This window comes from Vombatus ursinus, unplaced genomic scaffold, assembly GCF_900497805.2.
Source record: "Vombatus ursinus unplaced genomic scaffold, bare-nosed wombat genome assembly UNPS02014784.1, whole genome shotgun sequence".
NCBI lineage: Eukaryota > Metazoa > Chordata > Mammalia > Diprotodontia > Vombatidae > Vombatus > Vombatus ursinus.
The window spans coordinates 11,311,000-11,327,318 of record NW_020954562.1 but is presented as its reverse complement, the minus strand read 5'-3'; the positions used below and the strand labels follow the sequence as shown (position 1 = coordinate 11,327,318).

The window sequence follows — 16,319 nt, the reverse complement described above, 5'->3', positions numbered from 1 at the left end:
CTTAGGTGGAGGCAGGAGTGATGATGATAACAATGATGACATCATGCTGATAGCATCGAGCCCGTGAACATACAGACCCTTTTAAATGAGATCTATAATGTCTCAAAATTATTTAAACAATCTGGACAGCATGGGGGAAAAAGCACTATGGAGATGAAGACTGTCTCTAGTCTAAACTATGGTATGCAGTTGGATAAACAGATTATATATTATGACCATCATTCTACATAGCTTGAATGTACATTGCAAATTGACAATGAAGTGAATCCAGGAATTAAAAAGATACAGAAAATGGATGGTTTGCCTTTGGGAAACTGGAAAATCTTTAAATTATTCCAAAGTTCTCCCAGAAACATAGGCCTATCTTTTGGATACCAGTATTTTTCTAGTGGTATTGTTGGTGAAGATCACAGTTTCTGAAGAATTGAAATTTAGGATCACCCAAAGAACAATGGAGAGGTGTGGATAGGGTTTGAATAGGCTGCAACACATTAAAATTAAGGAATTACTTAGGAGAAGAAATATAAAAGATGTTATCAAAATAACACAATTGAAAAATAAGTTGGATTAGTTACATTCAGAAAGCAAGATTGACATTCTTATGATATGAGGAGAATTTGAAATAGGATTCTGGCATTGGAAAGCTCTGAATAGATCTGAAAATCATTAAAATATAAGCTGCTATCATTATTCAGAAGTATGAATATGTTTCAGAAGATTTTTTTAACTTGAAAATACAGTTTTCATACATAATATCACTATGCTAAATTTCAGTGTATTTCCCCTCTTGGCTAATTATTTTAATTCTTAATAGTAGTATTATTTAAAAATTTATTTTGTTTTATGCCATTACACATGTTTGAAATTTTCACAGTTTATATTATGAAGGTTTTTACACTTTTTTATACAGATATTTAAATGTTCATGCCATGTAAGTTTTTTACCAAGTGAAAATGTGAAAATACATTATCTAAAATAGCCAGTAAACCTTGACACTGCATACTTAAGAAGATCCGATTTCCGTTCTTACCAGTTTTAGCTTATAAAAGGTACTGAAGAGCTTAGTGTTTATTGTTGTTCCAAGTCCAGTTAGCCATTTTAAGAGATACAATATTATGTGCCATAGGTTAGTGTACCAAATCTTTTTTTTTTATTTTTATTATTCTGTTTAAAATTCATAGACTAAAGTTGGGGATTATAAAATGTACAATATTTAAATCAAAGGTAAATAATTTATTTTGCAAAGTGTGTTCATTTAACTATATTCTATTTTAGTTATTATGTAAAATGAAGATGTCATATCTTTTTACTCATCAGCATTAGAGAGATTTGTAGATAAAAATTGAATGTATTACTCTAGCTCCCTTTTGGGATCCACTTTGCCTTTTCTAATTTTCAGGGAGGCAGTTTGAGAAGTCAGAGGTAAAGAGGAGAATAAGTTCTTTAAAGTTTGTCTTGTTATAGACTCACTAATAAGTGATCCTTACTCTTTATCCTCTTGCTTTTCATTTACCACCTGAGTTGGAGGCAAAGAAAATGGTGTTTATTTGGGAGTGGTGTGGTGATGGTGGCGGTGGATATTTAGTTGTTTTGATAGTTCCAGAACAGCTCTCTTATTTTTGAAATAGTGCAAACATTTCACAACGTAACTTCACTTCTTGCTTTCTTCTTTTCTCTTATTTCATTTTCCCCTATTTTCTCATACATTCTTCTTTCCTTTTTTCCCTCATTTTTTTTCTATCATTACACTCCCTTTGTACTCTTATAGCCCACAGGTGATGTGATGAGATGTGATTATTAGAAGTTTGAGTAGTCATGATTGTAGTTCGTACTCTTTTTACATTGAAGATCTTTGATTTTTTTTTTCATGAGAAGTTACAACATTAGAAGTAATGTTTTGGGAGCCATTTTATTTTGTTGTGTATATTGTTTTCTGTATCTTTACACTATTTACTTTTGTTTTTTATATGTTTTAAATAGTACTGATCAAGATATATCACATACGTCAATTTAAAACATAATACCCCTACCTTGGCTTCATAACTCATAACTTCATAACTTCATAGACTCTCACTGTTTGAACAGGGGCAGAGAGAAGGGAGAGAGAACTTACTTATAATAGTAACTTCCAGCATGCAGGCACAGCATAGTCAGAAACACAAATTCATGCATATATATTTTCTCAAACAGCTAGCTGTTAAACATTTGTCAGCTCACTACTGCATCATTTTGCATGTGAGTTTTGTATTGGAGGGAGGAAAAATATATGACTTAGACACATTGAGTAAGCATGGTTTAGTGATAAAGAAACAGATTGGCAGCTCAATTCTAATCTCAACTCTGCCATTAGCTTACTTTATGGTTTGGGAAAAATCATCTTACCTTTTTTTCTGTCTGTGTACATGTGTAGGGTGAGGATGGTAAAATGATATGTTTGACACTATTTTTCTAGCTTACCTTCTTAGCTTATCTTTCTCCCTTCTCCCCATTGATTCTTTCTTCTTTCCTAAAATGAAAAATTACTCTGATAGGTACTAAAAGATATACCTGTGCATTAACATATGAAAATTAGTGTATAATATATAAAATATGTCATGGACTTGAAATAAATTAATATGGTGAAGCAATGTAGAGAAAATTTAAATTAAAAATAGTAATTTAATAAAATCTCAAACCCCTTCCTTTCTTTTTCATCTTTTCATTTCCAACATATAATAATAATGGAAAATTTTTCTTGACTATAAATTAAAGTCCCAAATACCTTTCTAAATTTAAAATCCTCAATGGGAATATAGCAGTCTCTCCAGATTTTCTTTTAAAAAATTGTTCTGCCTTGTTTTAATTTTTATTTGTGAAATACATCTAAAAACATAGAATGTCAGGATAGGGATGAGTTGCCAGAGACCATCTAATACACAGACTCTTAACTTGAGGTTTATTTTTATTTTCAGTAACTTCTAATGAAATTTAGTATTTCCTTTAATTATGAATTCTTAAAAAAAATTCAAACTGACATTCTGAAAGAGGAGTCCTTTGACTTTATTGGACTTTCAAAAGGGTCCATGATGCAAAAAATGTTAAGAAACTTCTAATCTAGTTGAAATCATTCCTCCTCCCCATTTTAAAGACATGTAAATTGAGAACTATTTACAGATAGTAGAATGATGTCTGTGCAAAAAGAGTAATTTCTTGGTAAATGTTTATAACAAAGATGTATCTTAAGTTTATTTGTCATAGTAAACCTAATCAGATGGCTCAGATCAACAATTATATGCACCTTTAGTGTACCATTTTATTGTGTTATGTATATTGTTTTCCATGTATTTAAAATATTTGCTTTTGTTTTTATATGTTTTAAAATAGTACTGATTAGGATATGTCATGTAAGTCAATTTACAACATAATACCCCCCTTATCTTGGCTTCATAAAAATAGGTTCCTTCTCTTCATCCCTTTTTTATTCAACCCTTCCTTCTACCTGTTGTTTAAAATTCTTTTCATGGGGTCATAGTGACAGGTATTGGATTTGTAACATTATTGACATAGGGGCCTCCTGGTTAAGCAAGCTCCCTCCAGGACTGCAGTTAATGCTCTCCTTATAAGTTACAGTCTTATAGAGTTGCCCAGAACACAAAAAGTTAAGTGACTTTCTTAGTCACTCAGCTGTTTATGTCAGAGGTGGGACTTGTCCACTCTGCCCTGCTGTCTCTCATGTTTTGGGGTCATCAGACCATACATGGAGTATTGGGAGGACTTTGGAAGTTATCCAGTCCACCCTCCTCATTTTCTTTATTTTTTAATCCTTCATTCGACAGTCGACGAAATTACAACTCACAACGGTGAAATGATATGCCTAAAGTCAAAATGGTATTAGGTGGTAGAGCTTGGATCTAAGATTCTAGAGATGATCTTCTTTAAATCCTTTTGTATTGCTTTCCATAAGCTCCTTGAAGTACTACCAAGATGACAAGGTTACCTACATTTGAAGATGTTTGTCATGTGTAGTGTCTTAAAGGGTTATGTCTCAGCACTATGTTTGATTCAGAAATTCTATATGTTACAAATATACATGACAAATTAATATTATTTTTACATGTTTTATTTTCTGCATAAATCTACCAATTTTACTTAAAAATATATACTTGTAAAAAAAAGTTAAAAAAGATGATGTACCCAAAGAGAATTATACAAATACAAAGATACTATATTATAAATTCTTTTGAGTAATTATTGTATCTACTGCTTATTAAAACTGTGATTATGAATACCTTTCTCCTTTTTTCTTCATTAAGTTAAGTTTTCAAATATGAGGAAGACTTCCCTGTAACTTTTGTTCGTGATTTGTTTGTGTAACTGAATTAATCTGGTACAGATAAGAGAAACTTGTCTTTTGGCTTTTCATGGGGGAAAGCTAATTACTGATTGCTTCAGTGTTACTGAATGACATCTTTTGGTTACCCATCATTTTCACCATTTTCCTAAGTAAATGTAGGAATTTGTATATTTTCATGACTTTCTGAATTCTAGTAACATAAATGACAGTGAAAAATTTATTTCAGATTGCTATAATTTTAATAATCAATATGAGGTTTAGTCCTACTAATTTATGAATTATTTTGAGAATTTATCCGTAGGATCAGCCTAGTGAAGCAGTCATTTATTTAAATTTTCTAGTGATTCATAACTTTTTTTGGCACTAGGGTGAACCCTTTTCATGATATTTTTAATGCATAAAATAAAATATATAAGATTATAAAAGAAACAAATTATTGAAATATAGTCATCAACATATATTTAAAAACAATTTCAGGGACTCTAGGTAAAGAATCCCTGAATTTTTAACTTTCATTAATCATATATTCTGTTTTATTCTGAAAAGTGAATATATTTATTCTTAGAGCAGGGTCTAGTTTGTCTTTTGGAGAGGTTGTTTTTGTGTTCCAATAAGATTCTTTTTGCTCCTTTTCATAGAGGCATAAATGAAATAAACAAAAAAAAACAACAGCTTGCATGTTGGCATTTTAATATACTTATATATTTATATAATAGTTTCTATTCTTGTGATGAGAATTGACTTTTATGGCATGATATTTAATATTACTTTTTAAAAATACTTCAATATAGGCATCTTAAACTATTTAACATTAGAAGTCAAAGGTAAAAAATTCAAACCTTGGAATGACTCTTGAAATGACTTTTAAAATGTTATTTGGAAAATTTGGGTTGAAGAGATAAGAAACCAGCACATTATATCCAAGCCATTAAAACAAGAAAAAAAAGAAGAGATATTTTGATAAGTATTCCCCCAGTTTTAACCTTGATGGCTATTATCAGAAGGATAATTCTATATTTCATTGGCTTAGGCTTTTCTCTTGTTGAGGAAAATCAATACTTTGAGACACTGGATGACAGAGGGATCATTTCAGAATTAAAGGTGGCTGTCACACATTGCCCTTGGTTGATTTTTATCCACTTCTGAGTTTATAAGCTTTCATTTTACTTTTAAATGGCACCCAATGGGGCATATATTTTGTGATGCAAAAGCCTAACAAATCAGGAAAAATACTGAAGTGTTCAGGAAAAGCTCTGCTCTTAGTGAATTGAAAATCTAAGATTTTTTTTCTTAAGTTGCATTATTAATTTAACATATGGTTCAATGTAGGGGTTAGGTTTACATACTTTTTTCTGTTTGAAATTCTTAACATTTATTATTTCAAAATGATATGTGAAATAAAAGGAACATAATATTTTTAAAATGGGTTTGTTCCATAAAAAAGTGTTTCTCTTTTAATAAATTTTGTTTTCATCTCTTGTACATTTACTCTTGCCACCAATTCTTTTTCTACTGAATCATGACATGAAAAATAAAATACTGTAAGAATTTTTACAGCTGGTATGTTTCATGTCTAACATATGTAAGAAAGTCTCTGTTCAAATAGATTGAGGAGAGTTGGTATTAAACTGTATTCCTTGTTTTTTAGTTGTTTCCAGATCTCTGGAATTAATTACAGTGCCCAGAAACTTGGAGATAGCTATGAATCAGTGTCGCAATTTAAAAATGCTCCTAATTTATATACTTGAGATATGTTGGAGTAAAGGGAGTCTATCTGCTGTGACTTGTCCAAGTTTGATTCTCTAATGGCTAAGTATTTGAAGAACCATGAATAGTGCTCAAAAGAATTGCAAACTATTAGCAGCTACATGAAAGCTTGCTTCAGATCTCTAAGAACAGAAATGTAAATTAAAATAACCTTCCTTCACATGTCCAGTCTGTGATCAGATCTTATCCTTTTTTATTTTCACAATATCTTTCATATATGTCCCCTTTTCTCCATTCACGCAATTACCACCTGTGTGTAGGTCCTCTTCACCTTTCATCTGAACTATTGTAATAGCTGTCAGTTTTGTTTCTCTCCCAAAGATTTTTTGCTGACCTCCATTCAGCTACCAAAGTGATCTTAATTTTAGAATTGGTTTTTGTCATCTCTCTTATCAGTGTGCTCCAGTGGCTCTCTTATGATGTAGCTGTTCTGACCTACTTTATGTTTCTTGCACTCAACTCTCTCCTAATTCTGTACCTTGTCAGTGGCTGGCCTTCCTGCTCATCTATGCCTGCTACTTTCCCTATTTCCTTCAAGACTCAGCTCAAATCCCACCTATTGTAGGAAGTCTTTCTTCGTCCTTTCTACTGTTAGTGCCATCACTCTAAGATTACCTCCCATTTTTGTACACTTAATTATTTGAATATTGTCTCCTTGAATTTGAGCTCCTTGAAGGCAGGTACTGTGGTTTTGTCTTTCTTTGCATTCCTGATGCTTAGCATAGTCCCCGGTATTTAGTAAGTGCTTAATGGATGCTTGTTGGTTGACTAACCAGCTGATTCTCAGCCATATGTTGATTTATAGCCATTGAATGAAATGGGTACATGAAGAAGCATTTATTAAGTATTTATTAAATTAAACACTTATTTTACTTAAATAGTACATGCTGGACAGTGTGTTAAGCACTGTGGATACAAAAAGCAAACAGGACTGTTCTTGCCTTCAGGAAGCTTAAATTCCTCGTATGAGAATAAGTTAGAGGATGAAAAGGGGGAAGTAGAAGGTGTGAGCACAGCATTAAAGCTGGGATGTGGCCAGGAAGTGTGTAAGGTGAAAATTCACCCTTTAGGGTCCAGGGCCCCATTATCTGGAATTCAAGTTCTTGTGGGAACTGAAGGCCAGAGCACAGGGGCCATGGCTTACAGGTCTCTGAGTCATTACAGGCTATTTAGCCAGATCTCTACCTAAGTAGGCACCTTCTCTCCTGCATTATAAAAAGGCAGTCCAACTCTCACTTTCAGAATTCTAGAGACAGGTATCTCGCTACTTACTGAGACAGTGAGGGATAGCTATGATTTTTAGACAGTTCTTCCTTGTATCCAGCTGAAATCTGTATGTCTATGTTTTTCTCATGGGGTAAAACAAAGCGAGTGTGATTTGTCTAAACTGTATTTGCATGTTTCCCTAGTTCTTCTCATTTCCAGCAAGTGCAAAGGGAGAGGTTATCTAGGGCAGAAGTACAACTGAGGCCTGCGGACAGAATGGGGCAGATCACATATATTTATGGATGGTAAAGATCTTGCAGCTTCTCAATTTGCTACTGATTCTCTCTTTTTTTTTTTGTTTGTTATTAGCCTCTTATGTACACGCTATACATTTAGTGGTAATTTTTAGCTCTGTTGTTCTCCCTACAACAACCAATCACAATCATTTGGGGCCCTGGGAACACAGGGCAATTAGATGCTTTATGATAAAGGATTTGCTAAAGTTATAATCTTAAAATAAATGTGTGCCTTTTTACAGAAAAATTATCAGGATGTTCTTCAAGCCTAACAACTTTATTCATCCTTGTAGAGATCCAAATAACATTAAAAACCACCTATAAGAACATATAAGTATCCCCAAACCTTTGCTATGCTCAATAATCTATGTACCTGACTTTGGGTATAGAAATACCCTGTGTTTTGAGGTCCTAGAATTTCTTTGCCCCTATTATTATATTTTCCCGATTGCTTCATCTTTTTCCCCATCTTACCCCCTTTTTCTACCAGTTCTGCCTTAACTTTATAACCTAAATGTTCAATTCTTGTTCAAAAGTTGGATTTCTGTATAATCATTGAGGACTGTTCTGTAATGTAGCTTTTAGATTGGACTACTGAAAACAGAAGTTCTTGGCAGATCTTGATGTGATTGCCACTGAAGAAACCCTTTACTCACCATTTACTTAAATCCTACTTAAAAATATTTTCTCAGTCTTAACACTTATTCTGAACACCTTATTCTGAATTATCTTGATATGATGTCAGTATATTTTAAAGTATATGCTCCTCAGTCCACAAAGTAAGCACATGTTATCTAAACCTAGCTAACATGAGTCAGGTGGAAATGGATCATTAAGATTTTTTCATTTTAATGTTTGACTTTTATTTTGAATGGTTTATACATTTTTACTGAATACATAATTGTGCTACCTTAAAATTGTACAAAATTAGTCATTTTTATTGATCAGTTTGATTGCTATAGAAGTAGTCTCTCAGGTTTGTACTCTATGAGCCATCTAATTTTTTAATGTTACTGCTCCTCTTCCCCCATATTCACCTGGAAAAGAAACCTCCTAATTATAGTGATAGAGTAATTCATTCAACATTTTTTCATTAATTCTTTTATATTTAATTAATATATTTGAACTAGTATCCTAATGAATTTTATTACTTTTATTTTGAGAGCATTGAGATTTCTAAATATTTTTTATACATAAACTAAATGTTTTAACCAAATACTTTTGAATTATTATGTGGTATATTTCTTGCTGGGAGCTTTGCAATAAATCTTAAGTGAGTGAATTACTTTCAAAAGCCATTCCCCAATAGATAAGTGATTAAAAGTATAAATAAACTTTTCTCAAAGGAAATACTAAATACTATTAACGACTGCATGAAAGAATGCTCCATATCCACACCCAAAGAAAGAACTTTGGAAGCCGAATTGCTAATTTTTTTCTCTTCTGTTGAGTTTTGTTTCCTCTTTCTGATGGTTCCTCCTATTGGTTTTAATTTCTACTTACATTATCACTAATGTGAAAATATGTTTAATATGAATGTAAATGTATAGCCTATATCAGATTATATGCCGTCTTGGGGAGGTTGGTGGGGAGGAAGGGTGAGAAAAATTTTAAACTCAAAAGCATATGGAAGTCATTATTGATAAATCAAAATCAATTAATAAAAAAAAGAATGCTCCAAATAATTAAATAAGAAAAATACAAATCAAAATACTCTTGGGGTTTTACCTTCTACTCTGCAAATTGGCAGAGAGGACAAAAGATGAAAATAGTCAAAGTTGGAGGGATTGTGGGAAGATAGACAAACTAGTGCATTGTTGGTGGAACTATGAACCAGTACAACCATTTTATAAATAATTTTGAAATTATGCAAATAAAATCACTAAAATGCCCATATCCTCTTACTTGGGATTTCATTATTAGCCTCATACCCCAAGGAGGCCATTAATCAGAAGAAAGCCCCCATATACAGCAAAGTGTTCGTTGTAGCACTTTTTGTGATAGCAAAGAACTGGAAACAAAGTAGATGTCCATCAGTTTAGGAATAGTTAAGCAAATTGTGGTATATGAATGCAATAGAATATTAACCATGTTGTGAAAAATTATAAATTTAATGATTATAGAGAACCATGGAAATATATACATGATCTGATCCAGAGTAACATAAGCAGAGCCAAGAAAACAATATAGACAATGACTACAACAGTATAAAGAACAACCATTAAAAAAATCAAAATTGAATATTGCAAAATCATAAAGAATAAGTGACTCAAAAGAAGATATATGAGGATATACTTCCTCACCACCCCTTTGCAGACATGAGAGGACTTTTTCACTTTGCATATATTTTCATACTTTTTCAATGTTTTGGTCATTGTGATTTTCCTCCCTCTTTTTGTCTTTAAATAAATACCATTTATTGTATAGGATGTTATGTAAGATATGTCATACAGGATGCCTCTCTGGGAGGGGGAAAGAAAGGGATACCAAGAAAAGATATAATTATATATAAAAATATAATGTAAATAAAAACTTTCTTTAAAGAAGAGAATTCATTCTTGTCAATTTACTTTTGCTGTTTGTATTGAGCTGAATTCATCCGTATAAAATTATTTGCATATATGAGAAAATTCTTTGAAATTATCAGTACCTTTTTTTGTTGGTTAAGAGTTTTATATTCTCTACATATAGCCAATGACTGATATCATGTGCGTGTCCATCTGTCTTAAAGGTACATCAGTGTTTTAAGCATAATTGATATGCTTTCATACAAAGCTAGGTGTACCAATTAAGGCTATGTGAAACATCCTCCATTTACATTTTATCTCATGATTTGATAGTTTCCCCCTTCATTTCATAATTAAAATATTGATTAAATCTTCAGTATTATAATCCATGCACTCTGCTAAAAGAGCAAAGTAGGAGTTAATGCTGAGTTGTAAGCTTGTTTATAATCAACAGAACTCCATTACTTTAAAATATTTTTGTTAATTGCAGCATTTGTAGGCAATCCCCTTAAAGTGGTTGACTACCTTTGTTCCCACAAAAGTTCTTTGAATGACTGCATCATAATTACAGGTTGGAATACTGGAGAATAGGCCTGGTTTTTTTTAGATATAGGAACTGAATTCTTATCTCAGCCCTGCATTTTTGCTATCTACATAACTTTGGGTGGTTAACTACTCTAAACTAATGTTTTTAATCTATAAAAGAAATGATTGGACCAGATGACCTCTGAGGTCTCTTCCAACTCTGAACCTGTCATCTATAATCCTTACCTTGATTACAGGCAGCATTCTTAGATAAGAACAATATTCTCAATAGTGAGGGCCAATTTTGGCAAACTACTGAGGCTGTTTTAAAATTGTGCTTTAAATGTAGCAAAATACCCTTGAGTAATTATGTATTGAATAGAGGTATTGTGGGAAAAGCACTGGATTTGGAGATAGGAAGGAGAATGCTAAATTCAAAACCTGTCCTCAACAAGTTACTAGTTGTGTTACCATCAGCAAATTACTCAACATACTTTAGCCTGTTTCTTTGCTTGTAAAATGAAGATATAATGTTTATAGTATTCATTTCTCAGGGTGGTGGCAAGAATGTAAAGTTTTTGACATACCTTTGAGACCTGTGTAAATGTCAGCTGTTCTCATGAAGCATATATGATACTGGCTTAACAGAAAGAATGATTGACTTTATGGGAGAAAGAATTATAATCCAAGGCATAGTGGAATAGTGGAAAGAGCACTGCATTAAGAATATGAAGTCCTAGGTTCTAGTCCCAAATCATTCATAAACTAGCCATGTGGTAATAGGAAATTTTTTTTCTGAGTCTGTTTTTTTCGTAAAATAAAGTGGGGTAGACTAGATGATCTTCAAAATATTTTGTAACTCTCACATTCTTTGATTCCTTTAAAGGAAGGAAGAGGGAAAAGGAGATAGGGAGGAAAGAAAGGAGGGAAAGAAGAAGAGAAGAGAAGGGAAGGGAGGAAGTGGTGTCTATGTGCCAGGCATTTTTCAAATAATATCTCATTTGATCTTTATAACAACCCTGAGAGGTAGATGCTATTATTGTTCTGATTTTGCAGTTGAGGAAACTGAAGCAGAGTTAAGTGACTTGCCTGGAGCCATACAGCTAGCAAGTATCTGAGGCCTAATTTGAATTTAGGTCTTCCAGATTCCAGGCCCAGAATGCTGTCCATTGTGCCACCATTTAAAATCAGAATAGATTCATTTTATTCTGAATTAGTTTTCATATAGTTTTTCCTGGAGATGCCTGTTGTCTCCTCCATTTCTATGATTTTTTTTCCTAAGTAGTGAATGGTATTTAGGTATCTCTTGAGTGGTTACTTAGTAATACAACATGACTTTCTTGTCATGTTTCTGGTGGCTTTTAAACATGGGGATGGAGGGTGGGTGGGAAGGGAAGCTGTATCCCGGGCTATAGACATTCTACTTTTGACGCTTCCTCAGATTGGATTCAGTGAAGAATGAAGAAACTAAAATAAAAATTTTAACTTTGTAAAATAATGCAAAGTGTTATTCTAACTTCTTCAGCATAACTGTTCTCTTTATTAAAATGAATTTGTGTTCTCTGAGCATTTTGAACACAGCTCTCAAGAATGAAAGATGATTTAAAGATCCTGTTTGTCAAAAGTAAACTGCAAGAAATTTTATTTTTAGGTTCAAGCACCACCAAAGCCATTCTCTTCCCTCCCAACTTAATAGTGGGGCATGTCCAGGGATCACAAACCTGTTTTGTGAGACATCTAGGTGGTACAGTGGATAGGATTGGTGCCTTTGTGCCAGGAAGACCGGAATTCAAATCCTGCCTCTAACACTTGCCTGTTACGTGTCCCTCACTCTTAACCTCTCTCAGTCACAGGTTCTTCATCTATAAAGTGAGAATAAGAGAACCTACCTTACAGGGTTGTTATGAGAATATATTGAGATAACTTGTGGTAAGCAACACTAGCTATTTTTGCTTTAACCTGAACTATGGTCAGAAAATGTTATCGCTGTACTTCAGGGTTCTTTACATTGAAGCATTTAGAAAAGCTTTTCCATTTGATATTTCAGTTCAGATTTGAAAAACATTCTTGCTTAGACGGCAGGACTAGATAGAGCTATGACTTCTGGAAAACCAAAATGAAAATAGTTCATTTGAGTTTCAAAAACAAATGTGGATAACTTCAATTATAACTGGCTAAAATTTTAAATATTTTTTAGAATTAGGTAGTTTTATCATTTTTACTTTGTCTTTTATGACAATCATGCTTTGATATTTTGAATAATATTAACCGTGGTTCATTTTCATAGAGATCTACATTAGATGTCATGTCATTCCCTGAAATGCTCGAATCTGTTTTAATTACGATAATCTACTTAGGTTATGTGTAACTTAGAATAGTAAGATGAAAACTAATTGTGAAGTGTTAGAAATCATGACATTAAGCTAAAACAATCACAAAAGTATGTATTAATGTTGGCCACCATGTTCAGACATTATTTTCTTCCTCCCCTGACTCCCCCCCCAAAAAAAAAATAAATCCACAAATTCAAGCCCTTCCAACAGCCACTGCAGATAAGCACAAACAAGCACATGTGCACTTATTTCAAGTTGCAAAGTTGCAGGTCAAGTAAATGTTAACTGCTTTTTTTTTTTTTTAATATGGCTTTAGATACCATAACTATATGTGGAACTTCTAATGGTTATTTCATAAAGAATTTGTTCAAAATTACATCATAAAGATTTTTTAGGAGTTACAAGTCCATTATATCTTTTATAAAACATTCTAGTTTGGTTTTCATTTTATCATCTTTTAAGGTCAAATGTGATTTTAATGTTGCACAAAGAGACAGAGATTGATAATCGAGAAAGAATAGCCCTCTAATGTGATTTATATCTATGGATTTTATGTCAGATATGAAAAGTTGCTGCTCAAATTGTAAAGGAGGATCCATTAAAGAGCACTTTAAACCATTTTACTACTTAGCTTACCTTGGACAGTTGTTTTCAGAATTACACCTTTTTAAGCAAACTTTAAAGTTACTGCTTATCAAATCTTTACCAAGTGCTACTGGAGAAAGTGAAGAAAATGTCCTAATGTTACTGAACAGGATAGAAATAATATGTTTTTCAAAAAGGCCTCCTGTGGTGCAGTAATTTCTTCAAAGGTGTATGGGGATAATCCCAATTCTGAACTGGAAATTATGATTTCTGTAGCTTCTACTTTATAGATTTAAGTTAGGCATTTATAGAGTAAGGAGGTAATGAGAAATGTAGAGAAGAGCAGATAATCTTCACTTCCATACTCTAAACACTTTTTTAGTTTCAAGATAAGAATTCAGAATAAATTGTGTGTTACTTCCTGGATGTTTGGTAAATATGTGAGTATCTGGAAAATTCACAAGTCTTCTGATTTGTTGTTAACACTGTAATAATTTTCCAGGTATTTTCCATTTGTTATTAAGACCCTAGGATAACATTTCCTCCCTCCTCTAAATAAATCACAGCTAATTAGCTTTTTGACTGCAGCTTATATTCTAGAATTAACTTATAATTTTTTGGGCTCTTTCTACTTACTGGACAATATATGAAATTTTGCCTTTTAAATTCTTAAATATTAATGCAATTCTTTTTTTCTTTTCTTTTTTTCTTTCTTTTGCTTTTTTTTTTGGCTAAGCGATGGGGTTAAGTGACTTGCCCAGGGTCACTAGTAAGTGTTATGTGTCTGAGGCTGGATTTGAATTCAGGGCCAGTGCTCTATCCACAGCACCACCTGGCTGCCCCAATATTAATGCAATTCTTAAGTTGCGTCTCTGAAAGGGGGAACGACCCTTATTTAGGGATGAGGAAGATGCCTATGTAGGATTTGAGGTTAGATGAGGGGAGTGTAAGTTTATTGCAGGTGAGAGTTCTTCCCTGAGTATGCTTCACTTGAACAACTGTTACAGGAGATTTCCTGTGCTATCTATCCCTGAATTAGCGCTTAACTTCTTGAAGGTATGTGAACTAAGGTAAATCGTTTTTACCTTTTTTATCTACCAAACCTATCAATGGTGAATTAGTTAAGTTTTTAGGAGTAACGTTCGTCCTAGACATTCAGGTCAGTTTTTCATTTTTACATTTGTTCCTTCCACTTTCCAAAAAATATGATTTCAGTTATGTGGCTGCACAGCATAGTGGATACAGTGGAGTACTCAGAGTCAGGAAGACCTTTCAGTGGAAATATGTCTAAGACATCAAGTAACTATTTGGTCATGGTCAGGGCAATTAATCTGCCTGAGTCTCATCTATAAAATGGGCATAATAAGAGCACCTACACTACAAAGCTCATATGAGATTTGAATGAGATAATGCTTACAAAGTACTTTTCAAACCTTAATGTGATATATAAATGTTAGCTACCTATTATTACTATTGACCAATGCTTAAATTTCATTCTATGCATTTATAGTTTTTTTCTAGTAATTTAAATAATTATCAATATTTTTCCTCTTCCAAGTCATTGTGTGCTCAGTATTCTGCTGATAAACGAGAAGAGGAGAAGATGTGTGATCACTTAATAAGAGCAGCAAAATATCGGGACCATGTGACAGCAACTCAGCTAATCCAGAAAATTATCAATATACTTACGGATAAGCATGGAGCCTGGGGAAATTCTGCACCAAGGTAAAGAGATGCCTCTTACGTTTTGGATACTGATGCTCTGGCTGACCCATATAAACATGTGCTTTTGGATATACTCAAATCCAAAAAAGGCACAGGCAGTCTAATTTTGTATTTGTGATCCATGATGAATCTAAAATAAATGAAAAAGTAGAAATTGGGCAGAGAAAGGGAGAAATAGTTATGTCCTTTGTAAATATCTTCTGTCTCTTTCAGTTAAATTTAGTAATTGAAAGCATAGTTTATTATAAGGTGGTAACTTAAGAACACTTTTACCTGCATGTGTTTATTTCTTTTTTAGTAAAACTGTTAAGGAAATGTCATATAAACATATATTAGGTAAGCTACACTTGTAGGTGAATCATGTCCTAGATAAGTGCAATTTGAGAACTAATTCCTATTTAAAATCTCTTGTGTTTTAAAAGATATCATTAAAAGTACCTTTTTGGGGAATTGTCAGGGAATATAGTGTAACAAAGGTGAGAGTAGTCCAGCAATTTAAAAAATAATTTTCATAAGTGGTTCAGTTAATGTTTTGTATTTTATCGCTAAAGACTACTGATTTCAATATCTTAATCTTGGTTTTACTCTTCCTGTACCACTGTATATTGTAGGTGCTTAATAAAAACTTATTAATAAAAATGTGATTGCATCTTCAAGATTTAGAATAGACTAAATGTTAAAATTGACTTCCTATTATATTTTTCACACTTTAAGGCTTAGAAATTTGAATGTACAGTTTATGAAAATGAATGATATAGTCTTGATATGACCTTTAGGTAATTGTTATTGTTTGCTGTGTTCCTTTTCTGAGTAAGTTCTCTTACTGGCAAAAAGTATAGGACACAATCAACAGTAAATTATTATTACATTACCTTAATATCTTTTCATCAATAAACAAATATTTGATTGCTTACTATGTTTTAGGTATGCTCTAATACTATCTATTATTTATTTTCAGGTAAGCCAAATTTTAGCTTACTTAAAAGGCTACTTAAAACTTAAAAATAACATATTTATGTTACTAATAAGAATATCTTTACAT

At 32.6% G+C, this 16,319-nt stretch overlaps 1 protein-coding gene across 7 annotated transcripts in view; it reads left to right on the top strand.

The window, feature by feature from the left end:
• Positions 1-16,319, top strand: part of LRBA (LPS responsive beige-like anchor protein) — a 676,054-nt gene that overhangs the window by 308,397 nt on the left and 351,338 nt on the right. For all 7 annotated transcript variants that reach the window (XM_027866938.1, XM_027866942.1, XM_027866935.1 and 4 more), the window contains one exon: positions 15,111-15,277. In XM_027866938.1, the coding sequence (XP_027722739.1) occupies positions 15,111-15,277 (167 nt within the window). The remainder of the gene's footprint in view (positions 1-15,110; positions 15,278-16,319) is intronic.